This window comes from Podarcis muralis, chromosome 1 (assembly GCF_964188315.1).
Source record: "Podarcis muralis chromosome 1, rPodMur119.hap1.1, whole genome shotgun sequence".
Taxonomy (NCBI): domain Eukaryota; kingdom Metazoa; phylum Chordata; class Lepidosauria; order Squamata; family Lacertidae; genus Podarcis; species Podarcis muralis.
The window spans coordinates 32,588,083-32,611,809 of NC_135655.1; the positions used below are offsets into that span (position 1 = coordinate 32,588,083).

At 40.7% G+C, this 23,727-nt stretch overlaps 1 protein-coding gene across 1 annotated transcript in view; it reads right to left on the reverse strand.

Annotated features, from left to right (window-relative positions):
• The window catches only part of TTC6 (tetratricopeptide repeat domain 6), a 64,719-nt gene extending 41,682 nt beyond the window's left edge, over positions 1 to 23,037 (reverse strand). The window contains exons 1-11 of the mRNA XM_077925799.1: positions 22,815 to 23,037; positions 19,715 to 20,774; positions 18,934 to 19,014; positions 18,009 to 18,092; positions 15,850 to 15,957; positions 13,355 to 13,537; positions 11,921 to 12,063; positions 6,726 to 6,935; positions 2,765 to 2,924; positions 1,709 to 1,813; positions 883 to 981 (exon numbers count right to left, since the gene is read on the reverse strand). Coding sequence (XP_077781925.1) covers positions 883 to 981; positions 1,709 to 1,813; positions 2,765 to 2,924; positions 6,726 to 6,935; positions 11,921 to 12,063; positions 13,355 to 13,537; positions 15,850 to 15,957; positions 18,009 to 18,092; positions 18,934 to 19,014; positions 19,715 to 20,764 — 2,223 coding nt within the window. The 5' untranslated portion in view covers positions 20,765 to 20,774; positions 22,815 to 23,037. The remainder of the gene's footprint in view (positions 1 to 882; positions 982 to 1,708; positions 1,814 to 2,764; positions 2,925 to 6,725; positions 6,936 to 11,920; positions 12,064 to 13,354; positions 13,538 to 15,849; positions 15,958 to 18,008; positions 18,093 to 18,933; positions 19,015 to 19,714; positions 20,775 to 22,814) is intronic.
• Between the last annotated feature and the right edge of the window lie 690 nt (positions 23,038 to 23,727).

A 23,727-nucleotide genomic window follows, 5' to 3' on the forward strand; every position in this document is an offset into this window, starting at 1 on the left:
GAAGAGTCGGACACGACTAAACAACTAAACAACAACAAATGTTCTCCTATGGAAGTACAAAGGCTCCAAGAGTCAAATGAGTACTGAGGGGCCCATGCCCATCTTGGCCCTAAAGAATTACAGTATACGGACTGAGTGTGGTCCTTTCATAACATTGACATTCAATGAAGAAAAGTTGACAAATGCATTCTGATATATTAAGTTTCTTCAGTATTTGTATGCTGTTGTTACACATTACTCCCAGTTGAGTGGTGTCCCCTCTAACCAGTTCCCCCGTGATTCCTCAGAATGCCAGACCACTCTTGCTTCAGAGGACAACCAGTGAGCCCTTTTTTCTCTGAACTCAGGAGCCAGATTCATTACAGGACCCTCCTATGGGCTTCCCCTCCTTTCTTGTGCTCAGGTTCGTCCTCTTTTCCTCCGCTATGCTGGTCCCTGTACACAATTAGCACAGGCAGTCCTACTGCTTCTTTCCTCCCCTCAGCAAGCTCCTCTTGGCACCCTTGTACTTGACCTCTCAGTACTTTGCCTGCCAGTTATATGAAACACTGAGGCAGAGGGAGTTCCCCTGTTCATTGCCTGTCTATTTTCCTGTTGGAAGAACCAAACACTTTGGAGCTTTTCCTGCAGGCTGTTCTCTCCTCCATGCCCTACTATTCCCTCTCAGCACTTCTGTTTTATCTCTGTATACTGAGAGAGGTGTGCTTTCCCACCAGACTGATTGCTGGAGAAGCTTCCTGCAAATACAAAAGCATGAGCCAATGTCAGGTTCCTCCTCACAAAGCCCTTCCAAGGCAGCTCCCATAGGAAAACAACCCTTTATGAAATATATAAAACCATTATCAGATCAAAAAAAGAAGAAACTATTACTGCAATACACACAGAAAGCAAATGGTCAAAGTCCTCCTCAAACTCTAATACTTCTTGATCTCGAAGATCACATGAAAAGTCTTCATAAATAACACCATTAATCAGATTGCTCTGGAAAAATAAAAAGGTTTAATGATAACTTTTGACTGGTGGTATAAACCATCATACCAATTTCAGTTTGACTTCATAAATCTCTAGGAAAAGTTAAAACGTTAACATCAAAACTTCATTGGATTTGATACACTCCATTTGGTCCCACTAAACAAGGAATGAACAACAAGTTGGACAATATGATTTATTTTGGCCAGTAGTACAAAATAATCTGAACAGTTTGAAATATGGCTGGTGTATATATATTCACCCAGGTATTTTAGCTTACTCATACACAAACAAACACACATACATACATACATACATACATACAGAGGTTTGCACTATAAGACTCCAGAAGGATCATATCCAAACAAAGGAAATATGAATTTCAGCAATACTAAGAAAGAACTAGAATGGTTTTGGGCATTCACAATACAGTACAATCCTGCAGGTATTTAAACATTAGCATTCTCTGTTAATTTGATGAAATATTTAAATATTTTGGAGAATGTGCCCCAATTGCATATGGCATATGGTATGTAATTACTAACTGTAAGTTCATGTTTACATTAATTTAAAATACACCACTCTATATCAAAATAAAGCAACTATTTCTATAATCCACACTTTCAGTTATAGATATTGGTACAGAAACGCTACTATTTAATTTATATTTTGTGTAGATAATCAAATGTGATATTAAATGAAATGCTGTGTAGTCTTCAAATATATTAAGAATTTTTACCTCATACTTTGGAAACAAGGTCTCCTTCATAAGAGAGAGAGGAGCGGCGAATTTCTGTGGAGCTGGTGTCCAAAACATTTTGAGAGACCCTGGATGAAATTTAACCTTCACATCAAAAACAATTAACAAAATTAGTATGACTTTAATCCTAGACATGTTTTCTTCTTAATAATTAGATGTTGCTGTGCTGAATTGGTAAACATTTCAAGACAAATCAGGCATTTTGAGATAAAACAGAAGTGAAGGAAACACAAAATATGAAGGGCACTTGTATCACCTGGCAAAAGTTACACATCACATTTGCATGGCAAAACCAGCATTCTCTGGATCAGGGCAAATGAGTGAAATCCTTATTCTCAACATATTACATAAGAGTATGGACTACCTCAATCAGCAGGAAATCTAAATGGAAAGACCCAAGTCCTATGCTTTCATATGCCCAGGATTATATATTAGCAACAGGGGGTGCTTACATCCACAGTTGTATCTTAAAGCTGTCCCACACAGTTACACTTAGAAATTTATTAAACTAGTATCCCCAAAGCAGAAAATGCCAGGAGACTCCAAAAATGGCAATGGCTACAGCAAGAGAAGGAGACATCATAAAACTCTCTGCATTCAAGGCCCAGTTAAATAAAGAATTTGCATACAATTACCTCACTGTCAGAGATACAAGAAAGAAATAGAAAAATTGACTGAAAGTCAGGGGAGAGGAGAGGGGTTTCTGTGAAAGAGAAAGAGTCCAGCCTTCAATGTAGTTGGATTACACCATTTGAAAAGGAGATGAGCTTGTCTTGAAAGGAAGCCACTAGGGTTGGTAAGGCAAGTCCTAATATTGTCTATTGAACCTCCCCCCTTCTGTACCTTGAGGAGTGTGTTGTATAAGAACCTGGGAAATGCAGGGCAAAAAACTACTACTATGCTATGAATTTTTCTTCCCTATATAAACACCCTCTTTAAAAAAGGAGAAGCAATCTAGAAAGACAATAATTTGTTATATTTCAAAAGATGGGACTTCAGAAAAATAAGTTATCAGAATTACGTATCAAATCTTACTTTTTCTCCTAACAGGGCTAGTTGAGGTTTTTCAACATAAAACTCAGCTACTCTTTGCCATTCAGGCATACTTTCTGGTGACCTTGGAGGGAAAACTTTAACTCCATCTTCCTGACTGCATTTGTATACTTCTGAAATAGGAACTCCTTCATTACAAATTCTGGAAAAAAAGATTCTCAGTAAGATATTGGAATATTTGTAAAGCACACACAGAGAGAGAGAGTATTTACTCCGTTCAAGTTTTATGCTTTGTTTTGCTTTTAAATAGCACACTCTTGATGGCAAATAATTGCAGGCTATAACCTCAGCAACTACTGGCCAACATAGCTCAAGTAATGATGGATTCACACTGAATTTTATTTCAAAGCAGAACTGGGAGATGAGTGTGCTGACAGTGGGGAAATGAATAGAAAGACAGTTAAAGAGTAATTGATTTGGAGAAATGGGGGGGGGCAGCCATTTTTTGACTAGCCAGGCCTAACCACAGCAATCATTTTGTAGTGTTGCCTAGGTATCAAGTAGGTTTTGTTAATAGTAAATAGGCTAAATTTCATTGAGATTAGCTCTCTGGATATTTTTTAAATTAGGTGTTAACCATCTCAATCCCTTCAAATCAAAGGGATCTTCTTATCACATAAGTTAAGCATGCCGTGTGCAGTTCTCCTGCCAGTGATCTATCAACAACTTTGATGAATTAGTTACAGATGGGTAGCCGTGTTGGTCTGCTATAGTCAAAACAAAAAAATTCCTTCCAGTAGCACCTTAAAGACCAACTAAGTTAGTTCTTGGTATGAGCTTTCGTGTGCATGCACACTTCTTCAGATACACACTGTATCTGAAGAAGTGTGCATGCGCACGAAAGCTCATACCAAGAACTAACTTAGTTGGTCTTTAAGGTGCTACTGGAAGGAATTTTTTTGTTTTGATGAATTAGTTTTAGTGTTTTTACTATATAAGAGTTTTAATTGCATTTATATGTTTCATGTTTCTGTAAACTGCCCAGACAGCTATGTTATACATCTGGTATACAAAGAGAATGAATACATAAATAAACAAAATGTAAAAATAGATATTTAAGTCAATTATCATTTTCAACTCAAGAGTACATTCTAACAGTGCCATCTACTGGTGGTTCAAAACTTTCTCACTAGAGAACAGATGAACACTGCTGGGTTCTGCAATAAAATCTGCCTTCAAAGTCCTGTGGGTAAAAAGCAAGGCTATATATTTAAAATCACCATTCATATCTTTATACCTGTGGCCACCAAAATATTGTTTTCTTTTTAAAAGGGAATGTAATAATGCAAATGAACACCGTTCATTCCACAGAACACTGTTTCAGAGTCTTGTTTAGTCTCTCAGATATTAAAGCATTATCTACACTTGGGTAGTTTCTGATTTCATAAGAGAATAGTGATAATGAATTACTCTAGCAGGGTCTCCAAAATTTAAGCAAGGAAACAATCAGGATTAATTAAACTGCCCACAAAACATTTTGCTGAAGGAATGCCTGTTCACATAAACAAGTCTCCTGAGTCAATAGAATCTCTCACATTCTCATTCCTATGAAAAGACACTGCTTGATAGTGTTGATTCAGACTAGATGCCATTCAAACAACCGTTGTCATGTTAACAAAGGAAAGGGCTTTTCTTGGACCAAAGGGGAAAGGGGGGAAACCTGCCTGACAGCACGGCACAGGGATACCAGAGCACATCTTCAGTTTCTGCCTACCATACACTAAATCACAGGAATAAGTTTCAGGCATTTCAGTCCCTGCTCTGACCTGTCACCCTAACCCACTATTCTAATGTCAGGATGTTAGGACAGCTAACTGCCCTACAAATATTTGTGCTGGATGTGTTTACTGGGCCGAATAGAGAAATGGCTATTGGCTTAGAACAGGGGTGAGAACTGGTGAAAGGGAACAAGTTACCTCTTTAAAGTAACAGTGACATTTTAAAGCAATCATTAAACTTACGTCTTGTTTAACATGCAAATAATTCCATTATCTGATATTATCAACAAATTTCAATAAATAATACAGGGAATGGCAGTTTTGCACACAACCAAGGCACACACAACTGCTGATATGCATGCTCTTTTCAGCCCCAGAATGGGGCAGGACCGGCTTTTGCGTGCCCCACTGATGCGCACAATACCCAGAATGCAACCCCCACACAAACAGGGAGTTGTCAGTATACTTGCCTGGCATTTAAATTTAAGTCCCTTAATTAGTTAAAATAGCTGGGTTTAGGCTAATAGTTGAACATGAATTAATTAAATTAAATGCTAGCAACTGAAGTTTATATTTTATGTCTTGGGTGTTTTTATTTGCACTGTGCTGTTGTTGAATTGGTGTGTTTTACTTTTGTTTACTGTGCATTGTCCTGGGCTCCTTGTGAAGAACAGCAACTTAGAAAGGTTTTTTAATAAGTAAATAAATAAAGGGTGGGAATCTTACATCTAGAAATATTGTAACAAAAAGTATCAAGAAGTCATAGCATCATTGAATAATAATAATAATAATAATAATAATAATAATAATAATAATAATAATAATAATTTATTTATACCCCGCCCATCTGGGTGGGCCTCCCCAGCCACTCTGGGCGGCCTCCAACAAAATATTAAAATACAATAGTCTGTCAAACATTAAAAGCTTCCCTAAACAGGGTTGCCTGTTTATAAAGAATTATAAAGATTATAAAGAATATAGAAGGACAAGTCGTTGAGGAAGTATCAACATGGCTTCTGCAAAGGGAAGCCCTGCCTGACTTACCTTTTAGGATTTTTGACAGTGGCAGTAAGTATGTGGTTAGGGGTGATTCAGTATACATTATGTACTTGGACTTGAAAGAGCTATTCAAAGCATTACTGTTTTACAATTGTTGGCATCCCAGCCAAGAAGACCACTAGCAGGGCCAATCTGGGCAGGAGAGCTGCAGGGCAGGAGGGCCATCTGGCTCAGGGCTGCTGGCTCAAAAGGGGGCTCAAATTTAGACACTTGTTAATTTTTTTGCATTTAGTATGTTTCACAACTTGTTTTTATGCACATCAGACCAAAATGTGACACACCTTCTCAGCTAGAAAAGGTTAGAAAAGCTATTGTTAAATAAAATGTCTCACTCTATTTTTGCGCCCTGTTTTCGGATATTTTTATTTCAGGTAATTGTTATTCTTCTTCTGGTTAGGAGTCTCAAAAGCTGGGCCTCTCCAAACCTCTGAGAGGGCCTGGGCCTCTCCACTGGAACCTCTTTGGCAGGACCACCTTCTCTGAGTTCCGCCATTTCTCAATGGGAGGCTTGCTGGGCCCAGTCCTTCTTATTGCACCACCCAAAAAAGAGAGGACACTGAAGCAGGTAAAGCCTTCCAGAAGAAGAGGGCAGGTGAGCAAATCAGAGGCCAGAGCAATCCTCACTTGCTCAGTGTTTGCTGCCAAAAGATATGCCCCCTGCAGTTGGTCCAGGACTGAAAGGCCAGGGATGGGTAGGAACCTCATGCACTGAGCACCAGCTGTGCTGGGAAAGGCAGCAGGAGCCACTGGCGGAGGAAGAGGGGTGCAGGGGGAACGCACTGCCCCCAGCAGCACAATCTCGGTGGGGTGCCATTGCAGCTGCCCCCCTGCCTGCGATGGGTGCCACGCCCCCGCAGGCAGCATTTCATGCCCCCAGGCGCATGCCATGCCCCTGGGACACGCGCCAGCCATGCACCCGTCTGCTCCCTGCCCCCCCCCCAGTGCCGGAGCATGAAGCTCCGCCACTGGCACGAGTCACAAAAACTCAGTGTGTGGCACAGAAAGGAGGGACACAAATCTGTAGATTTCTGTTATTCCTGGAATGCAAATAAAGTTGTGCGAATTGGTTCTTCCACCAGAAAAAAAGATTCACTGTTACATAGAACTGCATCATAGTGCTCACTCGGCAACACAAAAACATTGCACAAAGTATTCTCTAATCATACCTTTCTCTTGCCATAAATTCATCATAAGCAGGAGTGGATGGTAAGAACTGCTCTGAGAGGTCACTGCAAAGATTAACTGGTGGTAATAAAACATTATGACCCCTTTTGTCTATGGTATGGTGTATTCTTGAAGCAAGCTGCAGATGAACGGGCAACACACATCTTGGGGAAGCCGCACAAAGAAGGTGAATAAGTGGGTGATCCACATCTCTAGAAAGAAAATAAAGATCATTACCATTTGATGCATGTAGATATTAATTTTAAAGTTACTGAGTCTGGACCTGTATGTTTCTGTCTGGAACCTGTTAAGCTGATTGGGGCTGTCTGCTCTGCTCCTCTCCAAATAACTTTAAAAGCTCATGCCTTGGAAGTGGTGCAAGCATTCTGGCTCAAGCTGAAGGGCAAAAGCCAAAGGGTGCTTGTTCTGTGGTTCTTTGCCTCTGGCTTGTGCCCTCTTTAAAGAGGGAGGGAGAGGAGAGGAGGGGAAGGGAGAGAGAACACAGTGCACTCCTCCCAAGGGAATGTGGAAATGAATTATCTTAAATATCACACATGGAGAATAGTCACCATACTGGGGGGTAGAGGTCTTCTATGGAACCTGTTGACCCACCCCTCTATAAAACAACACGGCAGTGATCATTTTCTTTCTTTGAGGGTGAAAGAGAATGCAAGACCAAAAACTATGACAGATCTTGCTACACTGGCTAAAGAAGCCCCTTCCCAGAGGAGCAGTGTTCAAGCAGCTGTTTTTGATGTTTTGAATCAAACTACAATGGAACAATACAGAATGTATGTACAGTGGTGCCTCGCAAGACGAAATTAATCCGTTCCGCGAGTCTCTTTGTCTTGCGGTTTTTTCGTCTTGCGAAGCACGGCTATTAGCGGCTTAGCGGCTATTAGCGGCTTAGCGGCTATTAGCGGCTTAGCGGCTATTAGCGGCTTAGCAGCTATTAGGGGCTTAGCAGCTTAGCGGCTTTAAGAAAAAGGAAACAAACTCGCAAGAACTCGCAAGACGTTTCGTCTTGCGAAGCAAGCCCATAGGGAAATTCGTCTTGCGGAACGACTCAAAAAACGGAAAACCCTTTCGTCTAGCGAGTTTTTCGTCTTGCGAGGCATTCGTCTTGGGGGGCACCACTGTACCGAAGGTGAGGAAAAGTGTTGCAAAGTTATGGGTTAGTGTTTCTGCACATGGTAGACTGTACTGCAAAATTTCTTAAACAATTATATACCTTAAACAACTACCTCGCACACATTTCCATTTTCTTCCACAATACAATTTCCCTGTCACCCTTTTTCAAACATAAAAAGTTACAATTCTGTAGCTCTCAAAAGAAAGCATAACAGACAAGTTTAATTAATCACAGTCACCAATTACAATGTTACCCAGTGTGTTTTGTTAAAAGGTTTTGTTTCTAATCTAACTGAGAAAATAACAACTGAACCATAGTTTATTGTGCCCCTTTGCTTGAGCTCCAAAAGAAGATGGAATCATTTACCAGTAATGGACAAAAATGGAAACACTCCTAACAAAAGACTAAAATATTTAGAACATGTTGCAGGTAAAGGTGTGTGTTTTTACAGCACACACTCTCCTTAAGCACTCTATTTATCATCCTTTGAAAGAGAAGACAAAGAAAAACCAATACTATGTGTGTGGCCTACATTAACCTCACTTAATGCACTCAATAACTTTTTTTCACAAAATCATGCTTTTTCTGCATCATTGATAATCTGACAGTAAATTTTTACTGAAGTAAAATACTCATTGTCTGCTGTCATTATTTGTTTTAATACATAATCTTGCTAACCAAATGAACTTAAAGCAATGTAGATAAGCAATGGCATGCACGGGGTCACTTAAATGCCAATTTGACCGTTTCATAAACTTTGGAATTCTTTTCCCATGAGTCTGCTCTCGGTTACTTAATTGAAAGTAATATCCATTTACAAACTTCAGACTTGCCATAAAAAGGCTCTCTTCCGTGTCCCAGAAACTTTTCAGGGCTTGAATCACAACAAAAGCTAGTAATTAAAGCTTTTTTCCTACACCAATAAAGTAGTGGAGGAGTAACCTGGGGTATTCCAAAACACATTTGACCCTAAGAAGTTACTATTCCAAAGGGTGCAAAACTGAAAAACAAATGCGAAAATAAATAAATACTGTAAAGGAAATGATGCCAGGCACATCATTCAATTGAAAGGCCAATACCAAATATTTAATGAATTAAGTTCTGAGGAATGCAACAGAACTTACTGAAATAACGCATGCATACAATTAATAGGGAAGCCATGCACCACGGTCCGCCACAGGCAAGACTTATTAAAAGTACCAGGGTCTTTAAGAGGAGTACATCTAATTGGTTAATTTCTTTCATCAATTCTATGGATTATAGCATAGCCATTATCTGCACAAGCCTATGTAAGTCTACTCAAAAGTAAGCAGATCTACTCATCAGTAAGTCCCAGTAGGTTAAATGGAGCATATTCTCAGGTAAGTGGGTATAGGAGTGTAACTTAAAGCAGGTATCATTGCAAGGAACTATGTGTACCACTCAGCACATAACATGCAAGATGGTGAGGTTTTAAGAAATAAGTGAAAAAGCAGGGTTGTTTCAAACATGTGGTCCATCTACCTACATTTTTCCACATTCTGGGAGGTTATGTGGAGGACGGGGACAGACTTTGGGGGTGTGGACATTCAGGTGGATGGTTTCCAATGTGACGTACAACAAGATATAAGGCAGCCCTTCCCTATTTATTTATTTATTTATTTATTTATTTATTTTAACAACATGCAAATACTGCTTGATTGTACTAAAACCTCTAAGCAGTTTACAAGAGATAGTAAAATTATCAGTAAAAATAGTTAAACACATTTTAACATAATTTAAATATTTTAATTTTATTAATTAATATATTAAATATTAAAACGTGGCAACATCTACATGTCTGAATAAGCTTGCCTAAACAAATCTGTTTTAAGCAGGTGTCAAAAAGAGTACAGCAAAGACGGCCGCCTGATGTCAATCGGCCAGAAGTTCCAAAGTGTAGGTGCTGCCACACTAAAAGATCTATTTCTAACATGTTTTACAGATGTATACTATTATCAGTTGTAGTGTGCAGGATTATGTAAGAATATAGATTTTCATAATGTATTTGGGGGGGGGCCTCCAGGGAATATAAATAAATAAAATGAAAGCTTTATTTCTCGCAACTGTGGAACGAGTATTATGTAGCGTGTAACACTGCTAGTTCCACAGATCAAAACTGTCAAGTGTGCAGTTATGTGGGTAAGGCAATCCTGCAAGTAAGCCAAACCATTAAGGGCTTTATATACCAAGAATAACACCTTGAACTTCACCTAGTAACAAATCGACAACCAATGCAGGTAATCTGAGCACAGGTGTTATATGCTGACAAGGTCTTACTCCTGGCAGCAACCATGCTACAGCATTCTGCAGTTTCTGGAACAAGCAGAAGGCAAACCCCACATAAAATACACTGCGGTAATCAAATCCCAATTTCTGATTTGATCCTGGAATATCCTGCTTTTCCTTAGGATGTCCCTATTTTCATTGGACAAATGTTGGGAGGATATGGACTATGGGCCCGTCAACTTCAGCCTTGACTAAATTAGGGGTGGGCAGAAAGTAGAGCAGGATCTACTGGTAGATCTCTGCATGATCTGAAGTAGATCAGAAAGGATTGATCGTTACCAAACGTTAACCAATGGCAACATAATTACACACATGATGGAGATAGAGATTGCTGAAATGAACTGGGGGAGAGATAGCCAAGAGTGGATTTGTGAGCAAACTATGAGCAAAGTTAAACTCTGGTATTCGAACCAATTGCTGAATTCTTTGATTCTAAGTATATAAGTTTTGCACCAAATTCCTATTGGTGACTTTAGGGTTTCCAGTATGGAAAAAAAAGTAGATCTCATAAAGCTGAAGTCTGCCCACTTCTAGTCAACACTGACTGCAGTATTCTGAGACAGACATATTTCCCAGCCCTACTTAAAAATGGCAAGGACTGAACCTGAGACATTTTGTATTCAAACCACTGAGTTAGGGGCCTTTCCCTACATTAGGCAATAATCTGCAACAATTACTCTTTGTAATTTAGGATTGAATCTTCTGCACTCTAGAACATTTATGATGTTGTAATGCAGCGAGCTGTTCTTGTGTTGCGATTAATGCTTCTGTCAGTTCTGCTGTGAACTCATTAGGTAGCCTTCGGCAAACCACTGTTCTCCAAGTCTCTAATGCGACATACTATGTAGGTTTGCTTTAAGGTTTACAAAAGCAAATTTATGTGAAGCACTTGGATCACTCTGATATGCTATATAAATGCATAGTATTATTAATTAGTACTAAAAAAAGTTCCTCTCACCTCTGTTTAAAAATAAACGAAAAGGAAAAAGAGACCAAGATTTGGGTGTCCTACTGACACAATGTAATCTAAGATCAAGCTCTATTGGGCCATAAATCTCTTGCTGGAAGGAAAAGAATTTGGGGGCTGTGATAAGAATGCTGCAGAGATTCTGAGTGTTGGAAAGGGGTATTAAATCTTCAATGTGTTCAAAAGCTGCCCACCTTTTCCTAGGCTGAAGGGAAAATGTCGAAGAACTGTGACATGTTTAACTAGTGAGACAGAATGGTTTTTAGCCTGTTCTGAGGCCTGTCGCCTGTACGGAGACATCGAAGCAAGGGATGGAGAGATAAACTTCGAGATTCAGTTCCGCCCCAAGCCACGATGGGAGAAAACAACAGCTGGGAAGTGAAAGAGACAACACCATATATGGACAGAAGGAATCTCTATGCGCATAAGTTTCCACACACAGGGCAGAATAAAGATAATAGTTTGAGTTACCTTCTTGAAGCTTTATAAATTTATATATTATAATATCACGAATGGAAATCATTATGTAGCTGTTGACTATGGGATTATTATTATGACTTAAATGAAACTGACATTGAGATTAGGTAACACAGATCGGAAATGCACCCAAACCGCCATGCGGGGAGCCACTTTAACTAAAATGTATTAATTGGAAGTCGATTGGCATTTTGATAATTGTATAATTTGGCAATTAATTGCTATTGTTATAATTTGGCTATTATTGGGGGTATATTGGAAAACTAATAAAAATAAATAAATTAGTGATAAAAAGGAAATATTTTTAAGCTCACTTGATCTTTGTAGTCCAAGTGGAAAGCAGAGATACGGGATGCTGTTCATCAAGATCTTCTAAATCCTCCTGAATTTTAACTGGTTTAGCCTTTGGAATTGATTTGCCTTTTATTTCCAGCTCTATGTCTGAGGACAGAGACTTCTATACAGGGATAAAATTCAACAGTAAAGTCAAGAACATTAAAAAAGAATGGCTAAAGTAAACTTTCAGCAGCCTCACAGTTGGGTTATTTGTTCAGATGTGCAGTAATATTCCTGCTCCTTTTTTAAAAAATTCCTTGCTCCTCCCTGTTGTTAGGCATGACCACAACCACAGAAAGGCCATCTGTCCATGTTATATTATGGAAAGCAACCCTAAAACCAGAATTATTAAATATATAAAAGCTGAAGCCTTGATCAAGAAGAATTAGCATGTCTTCCACACTTTTCCTTATCAGATTCAGGACAAGACAGCTGCCTTTCTGAAGTAGAAAAGCAAAACTTACCCTCTTCCGATGTGTCATCTGAACAAGTGATGTTTGCCTCAATTACGTTCAACACTCTTGAATGAAGAATTTCTCTTCATTATCAATCTTCCCCACCCCCTCCAAACTTTAAGGAGATAAATTGGAGCTGGTTTTCTGATGAAAGAGTCTATCATAAAACATGTGAGGGAGACCCTTGCTCTGTGCAGGTAAGTTGCTGATACTCTATCTAGCGTAGGATATTTAGTAAGAGTGTGTGCTGGAATTTCACAAATTCCAATGCAAAGTGGGATGCCTTGGAAGAATTTGGAGCTTCTCAAAGGTGAAGCTAGATCTCTGTGAGGAGGCAAAAATGAAAGCAAAATAATTTGCCTGCCACCCAAACATAGAGACCACCCACCCAAACAGCAACTCTCTTTCCAAAATTCAAGTACAGATTATTGGCCCTCATCCAGTACACTAATGCATGCACATACCACTCCAGACCTTTCACAGCCTCTCCTGATTCAGATGTTTATGTTCTAATGAAAGTCTACGATTTGTCCCTAAGATCAGCATCCATATCTGAAGACTGGAAAGTGGTCAATGTAACATTCATTTTTTAAAAGGGACTCCTGGAAATTACAGGCTACTTTCCTTAGTATTTGCTTTATTTTCAAATTATTTCCTAATTATCCTTTTCCATGCTAGAAGGGAACTGAAAAGAAAACTGCCGATGTCATAATGCCATTTTACAAATTTAGAGTATGACTGCACTTGGAATACTGTGTACAGTTCTGGTTGCCTCACCTCCAAAGGAATATCGCAAAGTTGGCAAAAGTTCAGAAAAGGGCAACCAAAATAATCAAAGAGATCACTCCCTCCTTTGTTTTTTCCTTAAGGTGACTTAATGGCTTACGAGTCCTTTCTGTAAAGAGTCTTTCCGAGATCTAAATATGAATAAATGGTATTTTAAAATTTATCTCTTACCTTTGATGGTTCAGGTATGGCCTTTTCCACATCTTCTTGCTCTGGAGGAGTTGGCTCTTGTAACTGTACAACCTCTGAAGATGAACTCACTTCACTTTCATGGAAGCTTATTACCTCTTGTGAAGATGATAATGAGGAATGCTCTACTTTCTCTCTTGGCATTTCAGTCACTTCTTCATCAGCCTATGAGAGCATTTTAGTCTAGATATACATTTCTACTTCCCTCAATTATATATATATATATAAACCCTGCACAAGGTCCTGATCCAGACTGGACCTGCTATTGCTTATTGGCTGAAAGGTGTCACATCTGTTTTGTCCCTAAGTTTAACAGCAACATACAGTATACTTGAGAAGAAGGTGAGGCAGTGTTTAATTTTTTAAAATGTAAACAATGAGGTTGAGGTCTGTGAAGAAACCTTGCCCTCTATCCTTTTCACTAATTCTGTATAGGGAAGGGACAAGCTGTTATTGCTCAGGGTAATGAGAAAGGAATTGTGCACATGCTCAGAGGTACTTTTCACATAATTTCTGCTGGCTAGTAGAAATAATGGTGTCATTTTGCTACCAAGACCCAACCGACCCATGCTCCTCTATTAATCTGAGGACTACTATAGTCCTCTACACAGGCAATTCCTGCATCTCTTTATTCTATTACAATGCTTGTGCCACAGAACATCCCCACTCCTCTGATCTGAGGTTGCTGCAACACAAATCCTTGAATCTTGTTAAACGTGTGGGTTGGCCTGTTCTCTACAGCAGCACTGGTTGGTATTATATGGTTCACTTTATGTTTCACATAAGAGGCATTTAAGAGGCCTCCTTTTCAAACATTACAAGTAATCAGTGATCTTGCTCTTTGTGGCTGCCAATCATATAGTGGAATTTACTTCCAAGTAAACAAGCATAGGGACACGGGTGGCGCTGTGGGTAAAAGCCTCAGCGGCTAGGGCTTGCCGATCGAAAGGTCGGCGGTTCGAATCCCCGCGGCTGGGTGCGCTCCGGTTGCTCGGTCCCAGCGCCTGCCAACCTAGCAGTTCGAAAGCACCCCCGGGTGCAAGTAGATAAATAGGGACCGCTTACTAGCGGGAAGGTAAACGGCGTTTCCGTGTGCTGCGCTGGCTCGCCAGATGCAGCTTTGTCACGCTGGCCACGTGACCCGGAAGTGTCTCCGGACAGCGCTGGCCCCCAGCCTCTTAAGTGAGATGGGCGCACAACCCCAGTGTCTGTCAAGACTGGCCCGTACGGGCAGGGGTACCTTTACCTTTTTAAACAAGCATAACTTTACACTGTGAGAAGGATTAGCTTTTAATTTGCTATGTTTAAAACAATAGAGAAAATGGTAGAGTTGGAAGGGTCATCTAGTCCAACTTCCTGCAATGCAGAAATCTCAACTAGATCATACAAGATGATCTAACCTCTATTTTAAAATCTCCAAGGAGAGTTCACCAGCTCTTATGTGAGCCTGTTCCACTGTTAACCAGCTCTTACTGTAAGACTAGTCTTCCTAATGTTCAGGAAAATAAATATATAAAATAAATATATAAATAATTTTTTAAAAATTTAAAATAATACAAAGTATTTTAAAAATAAGCTTTTGTTTTGATCTCTCATTCCATGGTCCAAAGTTTACCAAACCCTATTCCCAACCACCTAAATTAGCAAATCAACCAATCCCAGCTTTAATTTACATAGAAGAAACAGTCATTTTATATTTTTCAGTCATTCTATCCTTTTTCCTTGTCTACTGTATGGGAGACCTGCTCAGAATAAATTACCAAAAGAATAACATTTTGTCTTTTCTAAAAGGCTCACCAAACATAGGAAGCTGATTAACAACCATGATATAAAGCTGGTCAGATATTCAGACAGTCATAAAGTCCTGAGCCACCCCAAAGCCAGTTGCCTCAGCATGGATGTTGAAGGTCCCTAGAACCAGCAGTCTGGGAGTCCTCAACACCACCTCCAAGACTGTCAGCTCAGGCAGGGAGACTGCTGGGCAGCAAGGCGGGCGGTAAACCAGCAGAATCCCTAATCTACGCCAATTGCTCAGTGCCAGGAATCTGTCCCAGCCCTGCCTGGAGATGCATGGACTGAACCAGGAACCTTCTGCATGCAAGTCTGGTGGTTTTTCACTGACATACAGCACTTCACCAGTTTAATCTGAGAGCACCTGGAAAACTACCCAATCATAGGGCATCCGACTTGCTGGGATTCTTTCTCACTTTATAGAGCTTTATCCAGCCCTCCAATTGTCTAGAATCTGCACAGCTTTGCCTAATTCTGATGTCAAGATAAACAGAGCTAAGTGTCATTGACATATTGGAGGCACCCTGCTCAAAGACTAGGCTCACACTGAGAAAGCAGATGGCACATGGGATACAAGAATAAGAAAAAGGATGCATAAAACAGCAGCTTGGAAAGAGAATAACACAGGTAGTATCGGCAAAGAAAGGACTAGTCAGAAACAAGAAAGTTTAGAATTTAAGTTTTACCTTTACTTCAGCAATATCTTCTCTCACTCTTGTGCCTTCCATTTGAAAGTGAGCTTGGGGAAAGTGAGCTTGGGGAAAGCTCGCTCTTCGTGATGATCCTGGTATCTCCTAGAGAAAATAAAGGGCAAATATACAATCTACAGTATCAATCATCATGGATGAAAGCAGTGATGTTTTATGAACAAGCTGTATCATCTTCACCAGGAATACTACACCTGTAGCCCACCACAGGTTTGTTGGACTACAACCCCATTATCCCCAAGCCCTGTCAGTCTGAATGGGGCTGCTAAGACTTGCAGTTCACAAGATCTGGAGGGCACCAGGTTGGGGTAAGGCTATTGTATATTAATCAGAGACCCAATGCTTATATGCCTGCCAACCCAGCAGCTGTTGTTGCAAATTTCTTACTGCCCCAAATCAAGGGGCTTGAATGGATTCTCAAAAGAAGGGAGCTCTTTCCTTGGCAAAGGCCCAGGGATGTCAATTTTCAGAAGGAGCCATAACACAAGTAGTAATTGTTATGCTTCATTACAACCAGTAGCAGCCTGTGTGGTTGAGTCATCCTCCCAGTGCTGGCTCCCCGTGCCCTGCGGAGGCTTCGCGCAAAGCTAGACCAGCTAGAGGGACCACTGCGCAGCGCTCCCTCTAGCTATTCTGGCTTTTGGATAGCCCCCACAAAGGCTCCCCGCTGCCCTGGGAGGCTTCGCACGGCTCTTGTGGGAAGTGGGGGGCTCTGTCCCTTCCCCCACCTCCCAGAGTGCGGCTCTGTCCCTTCCCCCACCTCCCAGAAAAGCCCCCAAGAACTGCGCTCCCTTTAAAGAGCGCACGGTGCTTGCGGGAGATGGGGGAAGATACAGAGGGCAGCTTACCTGCGCGCAGAGGCGTCAGCGGCTATCCCAGAAGCCAGAACAGCAAGAGGGATCTGGCTTCTGGGATTCAGAATTTTTTTCCCTCTTGTTTCCACCCCCCCCCCCCCCAAACTAGGTGCATCTTATCGTCTGGTGTGTCCTATAGAGCAAAAACGGCAATTTTTTTAAATTTTAACTATAAGTAAGTTATTGCTAACAAAAACAATTCAAGGAATATTCATGAGATTTTCCGTTATTTGTTTGTTTGTTTGATTGTATGTTTGTTTACTTGTATGTACATCTGTTTTCTCATAAATGTATTTATTTTAAATTAATAAAGATATATATTTTTTAAAAGAGAGATTTTCAAAACAAAAGAGAAAAAGAAGCAGATTCTATTTCAAATTAGGGTATTTAACTGTAGAAATAACATAAAATATATAACATTATGTATATAAAACCAAGTTTGTTTTCAGCTCTCATTTCATCATTTGCTTTCAACACATATAAAATAGTTGAAATACAAGGTATATTGTAAAGTGGCAAAAGCAAGTTCTGTTATACCAGTTTATTTCACCCTGACAGTGAAATTTAACTGTGGCCACTTTCAGTCCTTGCAGTGGGGCGGGGGTGTTTGTGCAAATGTTAAAGAACCTCCCTAAACTGACTAGCACTAAAAAGCAGTGCAACATAACCCATATTGTCTTCTAACTGTACCTACCACCACTTTTTGCATGTGCAAGTTTATTTTGTAATCCATTCCAAATCTGGAGCACAACCTCAGCTAGCGCAATGCTCCTTCTCCATATAAAGGCATTGTCCCAGTACCAAAGCAATGGCATGCATTCTCATTCTCTGTAAGCTTAATAGTCAATTCTATGTTCTGCTGCCATGAGGCAGAACAGTGTAGAATACAGTGGTGCCTCGCAAGACGAAATTAATTCGTTCCGCGAGTTTTTTCGTCTTGCGGTTTTTTCGTCTTGCGAGGCACGGTTTCGGAAAAGTTTTGGAAAAGCTTCAAAAATCACCAAAGTCTTCAAAAACCTCAAAAAAGGCTACCACACTATGAGTTGCTCCTCGAAGTCAAGTCGCAACTGTATTAACGGTTTTAAGAAAAAGGAAACAAACTTGCAAGACGTTTCCGTCTTGCGAAGCAAGCCCATAGGGAAAATCGTCTTGCGAAGCAACTCAAAAAACCAAAAACCCTTTCGTCTTGCGAGTTTTCCGTCCTGCGAGGCAATCGTCTTGCGAGGTACCACTGTATCAGGTTAAGAAACAAACATTTTTCTATAACAGAAGCTTAAGCTATACCACTTTCACTTGTTCAGCATCTTCTGCTGTCAGTTCTTCAGGTGCCAACTCTGTTGCCAGAGGGTCTTTTTTAGCAGGTGGTGGCTTGAGAAAGAAAGAAGAATATTAAGATTAAAAAGCATGATCTTTGATGTCACATTTTAGCCATAATGAAAGCATTTGATGGGGGCCAACAACAGGTTATAGAACATCCCTGAATGGCATCCTATGGAATTCCACCATTAGATCTGTATCAATGGGGATTGTCCTTTTGCCAGGCTCTACCCTGATAGAGATATCGGTCAGCAAGCAGGTTGCTGATCCAGGATACAAACCCAATGCCCATGCCAAAATCCATCTTACATCTGTAATCAAGTTGTGGCCAATTTTTCAATTCAAGGTGGTGTCTTGTCTTTCTTATTGTATCACCCTGTCATTTCCCTGCCTCTGTGGCCACTGGCCTGCTGTGCTGTGGCCTGCAAAGATTAAGATTAAAAAGCATGATTCTTAGCATCATCTTTTAGCCATGAGGAAGGCATTTGTTTACATAGTATGTACTACTATGTGATACAATTTAGATTCTTTTCACATTTAGGCCTGGATCTAAAGGTCTGCTCACCTACCCGGAAGCTATGTTACCAATTCCTGCAAGCTGCAGGCTTTGTCATTTCACATGATGCTCCAGGTCCCCAAATCCTCCATAGCAGTTTCTTATGGAGTCAATGTGCTCCGTACTGGGGGGGATCAGTGGCCCTATGCTACTATGTACAAGTGACAGGGCAAGTGGGGATTCAGTTCAACCAATATTCCTTCGTTTCAATCTGCAGCTACTTTGATTACAGCGTATATGATATAGGACTAAAACATTTATTAGAGCAGTCCTCTGAAACAATACTAAAAAATTAACATCATTCTCTGATAATGCTTTGAACCTTATCAATTTTACCTGTTCCATTTCCAAAGGTGAAACTTCTACAGCTGGAGTCCCTTGTTCTCTCGCCTGAAGCTCTTCATTCATAGCTAATATCTTCATTGTACGAAAATATATATAAATATATTAGAAAGTACACCAATGTCAAACAACAGTAGAACATTTTGCTGAAGTTGATGCTAATGTAAGTGTGGAATCTCCCGTATAATTTTTTTAAAGCACGTTCTATCAATAACCACTCTACTATGATCCTATACATTTCTGGCACAATTCAAGCTGTACCATACCTATGAACTTGATCTCTGTATACTGTAGGTTAGGCACTACATCAATCTCTGTATCCAATATCAACTTGGAAAGCTGCACATGATACTCAAACATGAAAATCATGTAGACAAGCACCCTCAGTATGTGTTTCACATGCATGAAACTCTTCCCTAGGGCCCTAGTCAGAAACAGAATAAGTGTTTTATTTTATTTTAACCCATTTTAATTCACTTTGAACCACCAGGATGAAGCCTGTATACACACACACACACAGGCATGCATACATACATACTTTGCAGCAGGCTGCAACAATGGTTTTTGTGTACTTCCAGGATACTTCTACTAATATATCTATTAAACTACAGAAAACCTATCAAAGGAGGATGCATTTATATTTGCCCAGTCTAACTATTAGTTTTATAAGGTACTACTTTTTATCTGTGTTACAGCACAGTGTAGGTTTTAGAGAAAAATATGCAAATTTTAAAAATAAAACCAAACATATTTCACGCATTCTAAGTCCACCTACTGCTTTGTTTACGTTGTAGTCCTGACCAAGAATACTCTCCACAAGTTCTTTGATCCTCAGGTCCGAGGGAGTTGGTATAGTAGACTTCAGGGATGCAATAATTTCATCAATAGACCTTACAGCTATTCCAGAAGGCATCTTTTGCAGGGAACGCTGTAGTTGTGACCTACTTCGCGTGAGGTGCCTCGCTTTTGAAATGCTTGATGTACTCCCACGTGAAATTTCTACCAAAGCCTCTGCAGCAGACTTCATACTAGATGAGCCACTGCTTCTTTTACTAACTGATATTTCAACGTCAAATATTGAACCTAATAAGCATGGTTTTGAAATTTCTTTCAACATATCAGATTTTCCACTTGAACCAGAAACCACAGAATGTGTGTCATCAGCTTCTACATTTAAAGCGCTGGTTCCTCCAACTGTAGAAACAACTACTTCTTCCGATGTTATTTTTTGCTTTAGTTGTTCCATACCCAAACTGTTTTTCTGTAGAGCAACAGATTTAGCTGGTGATTTCGCATGACTCCTTTGATATTTGGGTTTCGGTGGGGGCTCTGGTTTCTTTAGCATTGTGAGTTGTTTGCTTGTACCTACGAAAGAAGCTATTGCTACTGCAACTTGTTCATGTTCACCTTCCATGTTATCACTTTTGATTTCTGAGGTTGTTTTCTTAAAACTAGGGGACTCTTTCTTGTCAACATTGCCCTCTTTCTTAGATGTCTTTTGTGAAGTTGTGACATCTTGTGTTTCATCTTCCAGGCCGGTAAAAGTGATCCTAACTGCTTTCAGACGTTTAGAAGAATCCACTTCAAGAGAAGAATCTGTACTTTCAAGATGTGGGGATGGGCTCCTTGAGCTCCTATAAGACAAGGTTGTTTCAGGTGGTTCAACCTCCAAATTGGATTTTTCCAGTTCTCCGTGAACATCAGCAATTGCTTGTTTAAACCTGACAAATTTCTGTCGAGATTCTTTGCAGACATTTTCACGTTCCTTAAGGATACGCAATTCTTCCAAATAGCTTAAGCCAAAATGCTCATGTTTTCTAGCCATTTCTTTGCACCTTTCAAGAAATAAGCATAGAATTTTACTTATATGTGATTAAAATCCATAGCTATAAAAGATTAAGAGACCTCTTAATATTCTTGACTTTGTAAATTAGCATATCTGGGAGCTTCATGTGGACAAGCTGAAAAGTGATTCCAGATGTGCTAATTTATATGAAGCTCTAAATATTTTTTGAAGAACTGCTAGGAAGTCTGAAAAAGGAGAAGAAAAACAGAAAAGCCACAAACATTTAATTTACCATGGTTAGTCAGAGAGAGGAACAGGAGGGCTTCAATTGTCCCATTTAATTTTTCTCCTTCCCCAGCACCACAGGTAACACACAAACAACAAGCAAACTATATCACTGACTGACAGATTTATAAAATGTTCAGCCTCAGCCATGAAGCTCACTGGGTGATCTTGGGCCAGTCATAGTCTCTCTGCCTAACCTAGCACACAGGGTTGCTGTGGGGATTAAATGAGGAGGGAGAAAACCATTTATGCCACTTCAGCTCCATGGAGAAAAGGTGGGATGTAAATGCAATTGATTAATTAATTAATTAATTAATTAATTAATTAATTAAAACCTGCTCCTCTATAAAAATAAATAAATCCAGAATGATATTTCAACATTAATTTGACTAAATCGTTTCCAATAAGGGTACTGCCTATTAGAAAAAGCAAGTTGATAAAATAAATGTTAGCTAATTTGCACAATTGTACATATAAGTAAAAGGCAATGATTCTGAAACAGCACAAGTGCTGACTTTTTTACATGATGTGTGTGAAAGTTATACCAGGTGCCTTCTTAGGAGAGGCCTTACCTCCTGAGCAAAAGAGGAAGAAATGCCTCTTTTAAGACAGAGATTGCTGTCTACCATTTTAACAAAATACTTGCTATTTTTTAAAAAAAAAAATCTGCTGCATAATTAATTGGGGACGCCTTTTTTTACTTTCGCAACAGGTCTAGCTGATTATATACAACCAAGTCATCACACACAGCAGCCATATAGTTCCCTCATCCATCCCGCACCCACCCATTGGCAGGGTCCTGTGCCCTTTAGGCAGGGCCAGATTTAGGTTTGATGAAGCCCTAAGCTACTGAACGTAATGGGGCCCTTTATACGTCCAGCTGTCCTTTGCCAACAACAAATTGTCGCTGTTTTTTGTGTTGAATATATGCTATAGGTACCTAATAGACACCTAACAGATATCTAAATCCATTTGCACATGACAAAATATGTATTTTACCAAAGTAATTGTTGAACTGAAATACAATTAATACAGTGGTTTTTTCCTTTAAAAAATTTGGGGGGCCCAAGAGAGTGGGGCCCTAAGCTATAGCTTGTTTAGCTTACACAGTGGTACCTCGGGTTAAGAACTTAATTCTTTCTGGAGGTCCATTCTTAACCTGAAACTGTTCTTAACTTGAAGCACCACTTTAGCTAATGGGGCCTCCCGCTGCTGCCGCGCCGCCACTGCGCAATTTCTGTTCTGATCCTGAAGCAAAGTTCTTAACCTGAGGTACTATTTCTGGGTTATTTCTGAGTCTGTAACCTGAAGCATTACAGTAACCATATGTAAGCGTATGTAACCCGAGGTACTACTATACATAAATCTGGCACAGGCCATATAGTTCCTACATCCATCCCACACCCACCCACTGGCAGGGTCCGTCCTTTGCCTTTCAGGCTGGGGCTGGGAATCCATGGTCCTCAAGTTGCTCATGGACTCCGACTACCCCTAAACAATGGAGTTGGGACCGAAAAATTCAACAGGGCAAGCCCCTTTCGTCTTAGGGCAGGCATAGGCAAACTCGGCCCTCCAGATGTTCTGGGACTACAACTCCCATCATCCCTGACCACTGGTCCTGTTAGCTAGGGGTGATGGGAGTTGTAGTCCCAGAACATCTGGAGGGCCGAGTTTGCCTATGCCTGACCTAGGGGGTTTCCCACGACGATGGAAACCTGCACCTGTTGGATTTCTGCCACGCGGCTGCTTCGCGCCAAATCCTCGCCCGACGTTAACTTTTCCCCGCGACACATTTCAAGCAAACCTCGCTCCGCGATTCCTCCCGCGCCAACCCGAAAGCGGTTCCCTCACGGCTCGGTTCCACCTCTCCCCATCTCGCCCTTTCCCAGCCTCTCCCTCCTCAGCGGCCGCCAACGACGACGGCAGCAGCTCTGGCCCGCCGCGGGGAGAGAAGCGCGCGCGGTCGCTTAGCAACGGGCTGGGACGCGGAGTCAACGCAAGAGAGACAGGCCTGGCCGGCCGCGGCTTACAGGGAGTGGGAGAGGAAGCGGTGGGGTTGGGGGTGCGTCGCTGGCGAGAGCGCCCCCTGGGGCAAGGGAGGGTCGCGCTGGAAACAATCCCCTCGGCTGCGTTTGGCTCTCTGTGGAGAGAGGGCGTTCAGGTCTTGCTTGTGGGATGCTAGGCTACGTGGACCATCGGCCTTGCTTATGTTTTATCCTCGGCAGGTCCAATTAAAAGGCCAGGAGTTGGGGGGTCCTCTTCCCCTCTGAGACAGCTGTGGGCTGCTTGGACCAGTGCCGGATTTACATATAAGCTAAACAAGCTATAGCTTAGGGCCCCACTCTTGGGGGACTCCAAAAAAATTAAAGAAACAAAAACCCTGGATGTACATTTCCAAAATATAAGATAAAAAAACAAATAAAATAAAACCTACATACAGCAACAGTGTTTTGTGTTGTGTTGGCTCCTATGATGTAAGTAATGGCCCCCGCCTGCTCCCTAAAATATCACTGGTTTGCTCATTTCTATATATAGGGTGCCTACATTCTGCATGGACTGGTTGCATGGCAACATGTGCAAATGCCTTTAGATACCGATTAGGTCCATAAATTACCATAGCATATATTCAACAGAAAAACAGTGACAATTTCTTGTTGACAAAGGACCGCTCCGGCGGGAAGGTAAAAGGGGTTTCCGTGCGCCACTCTGGTTCGCCA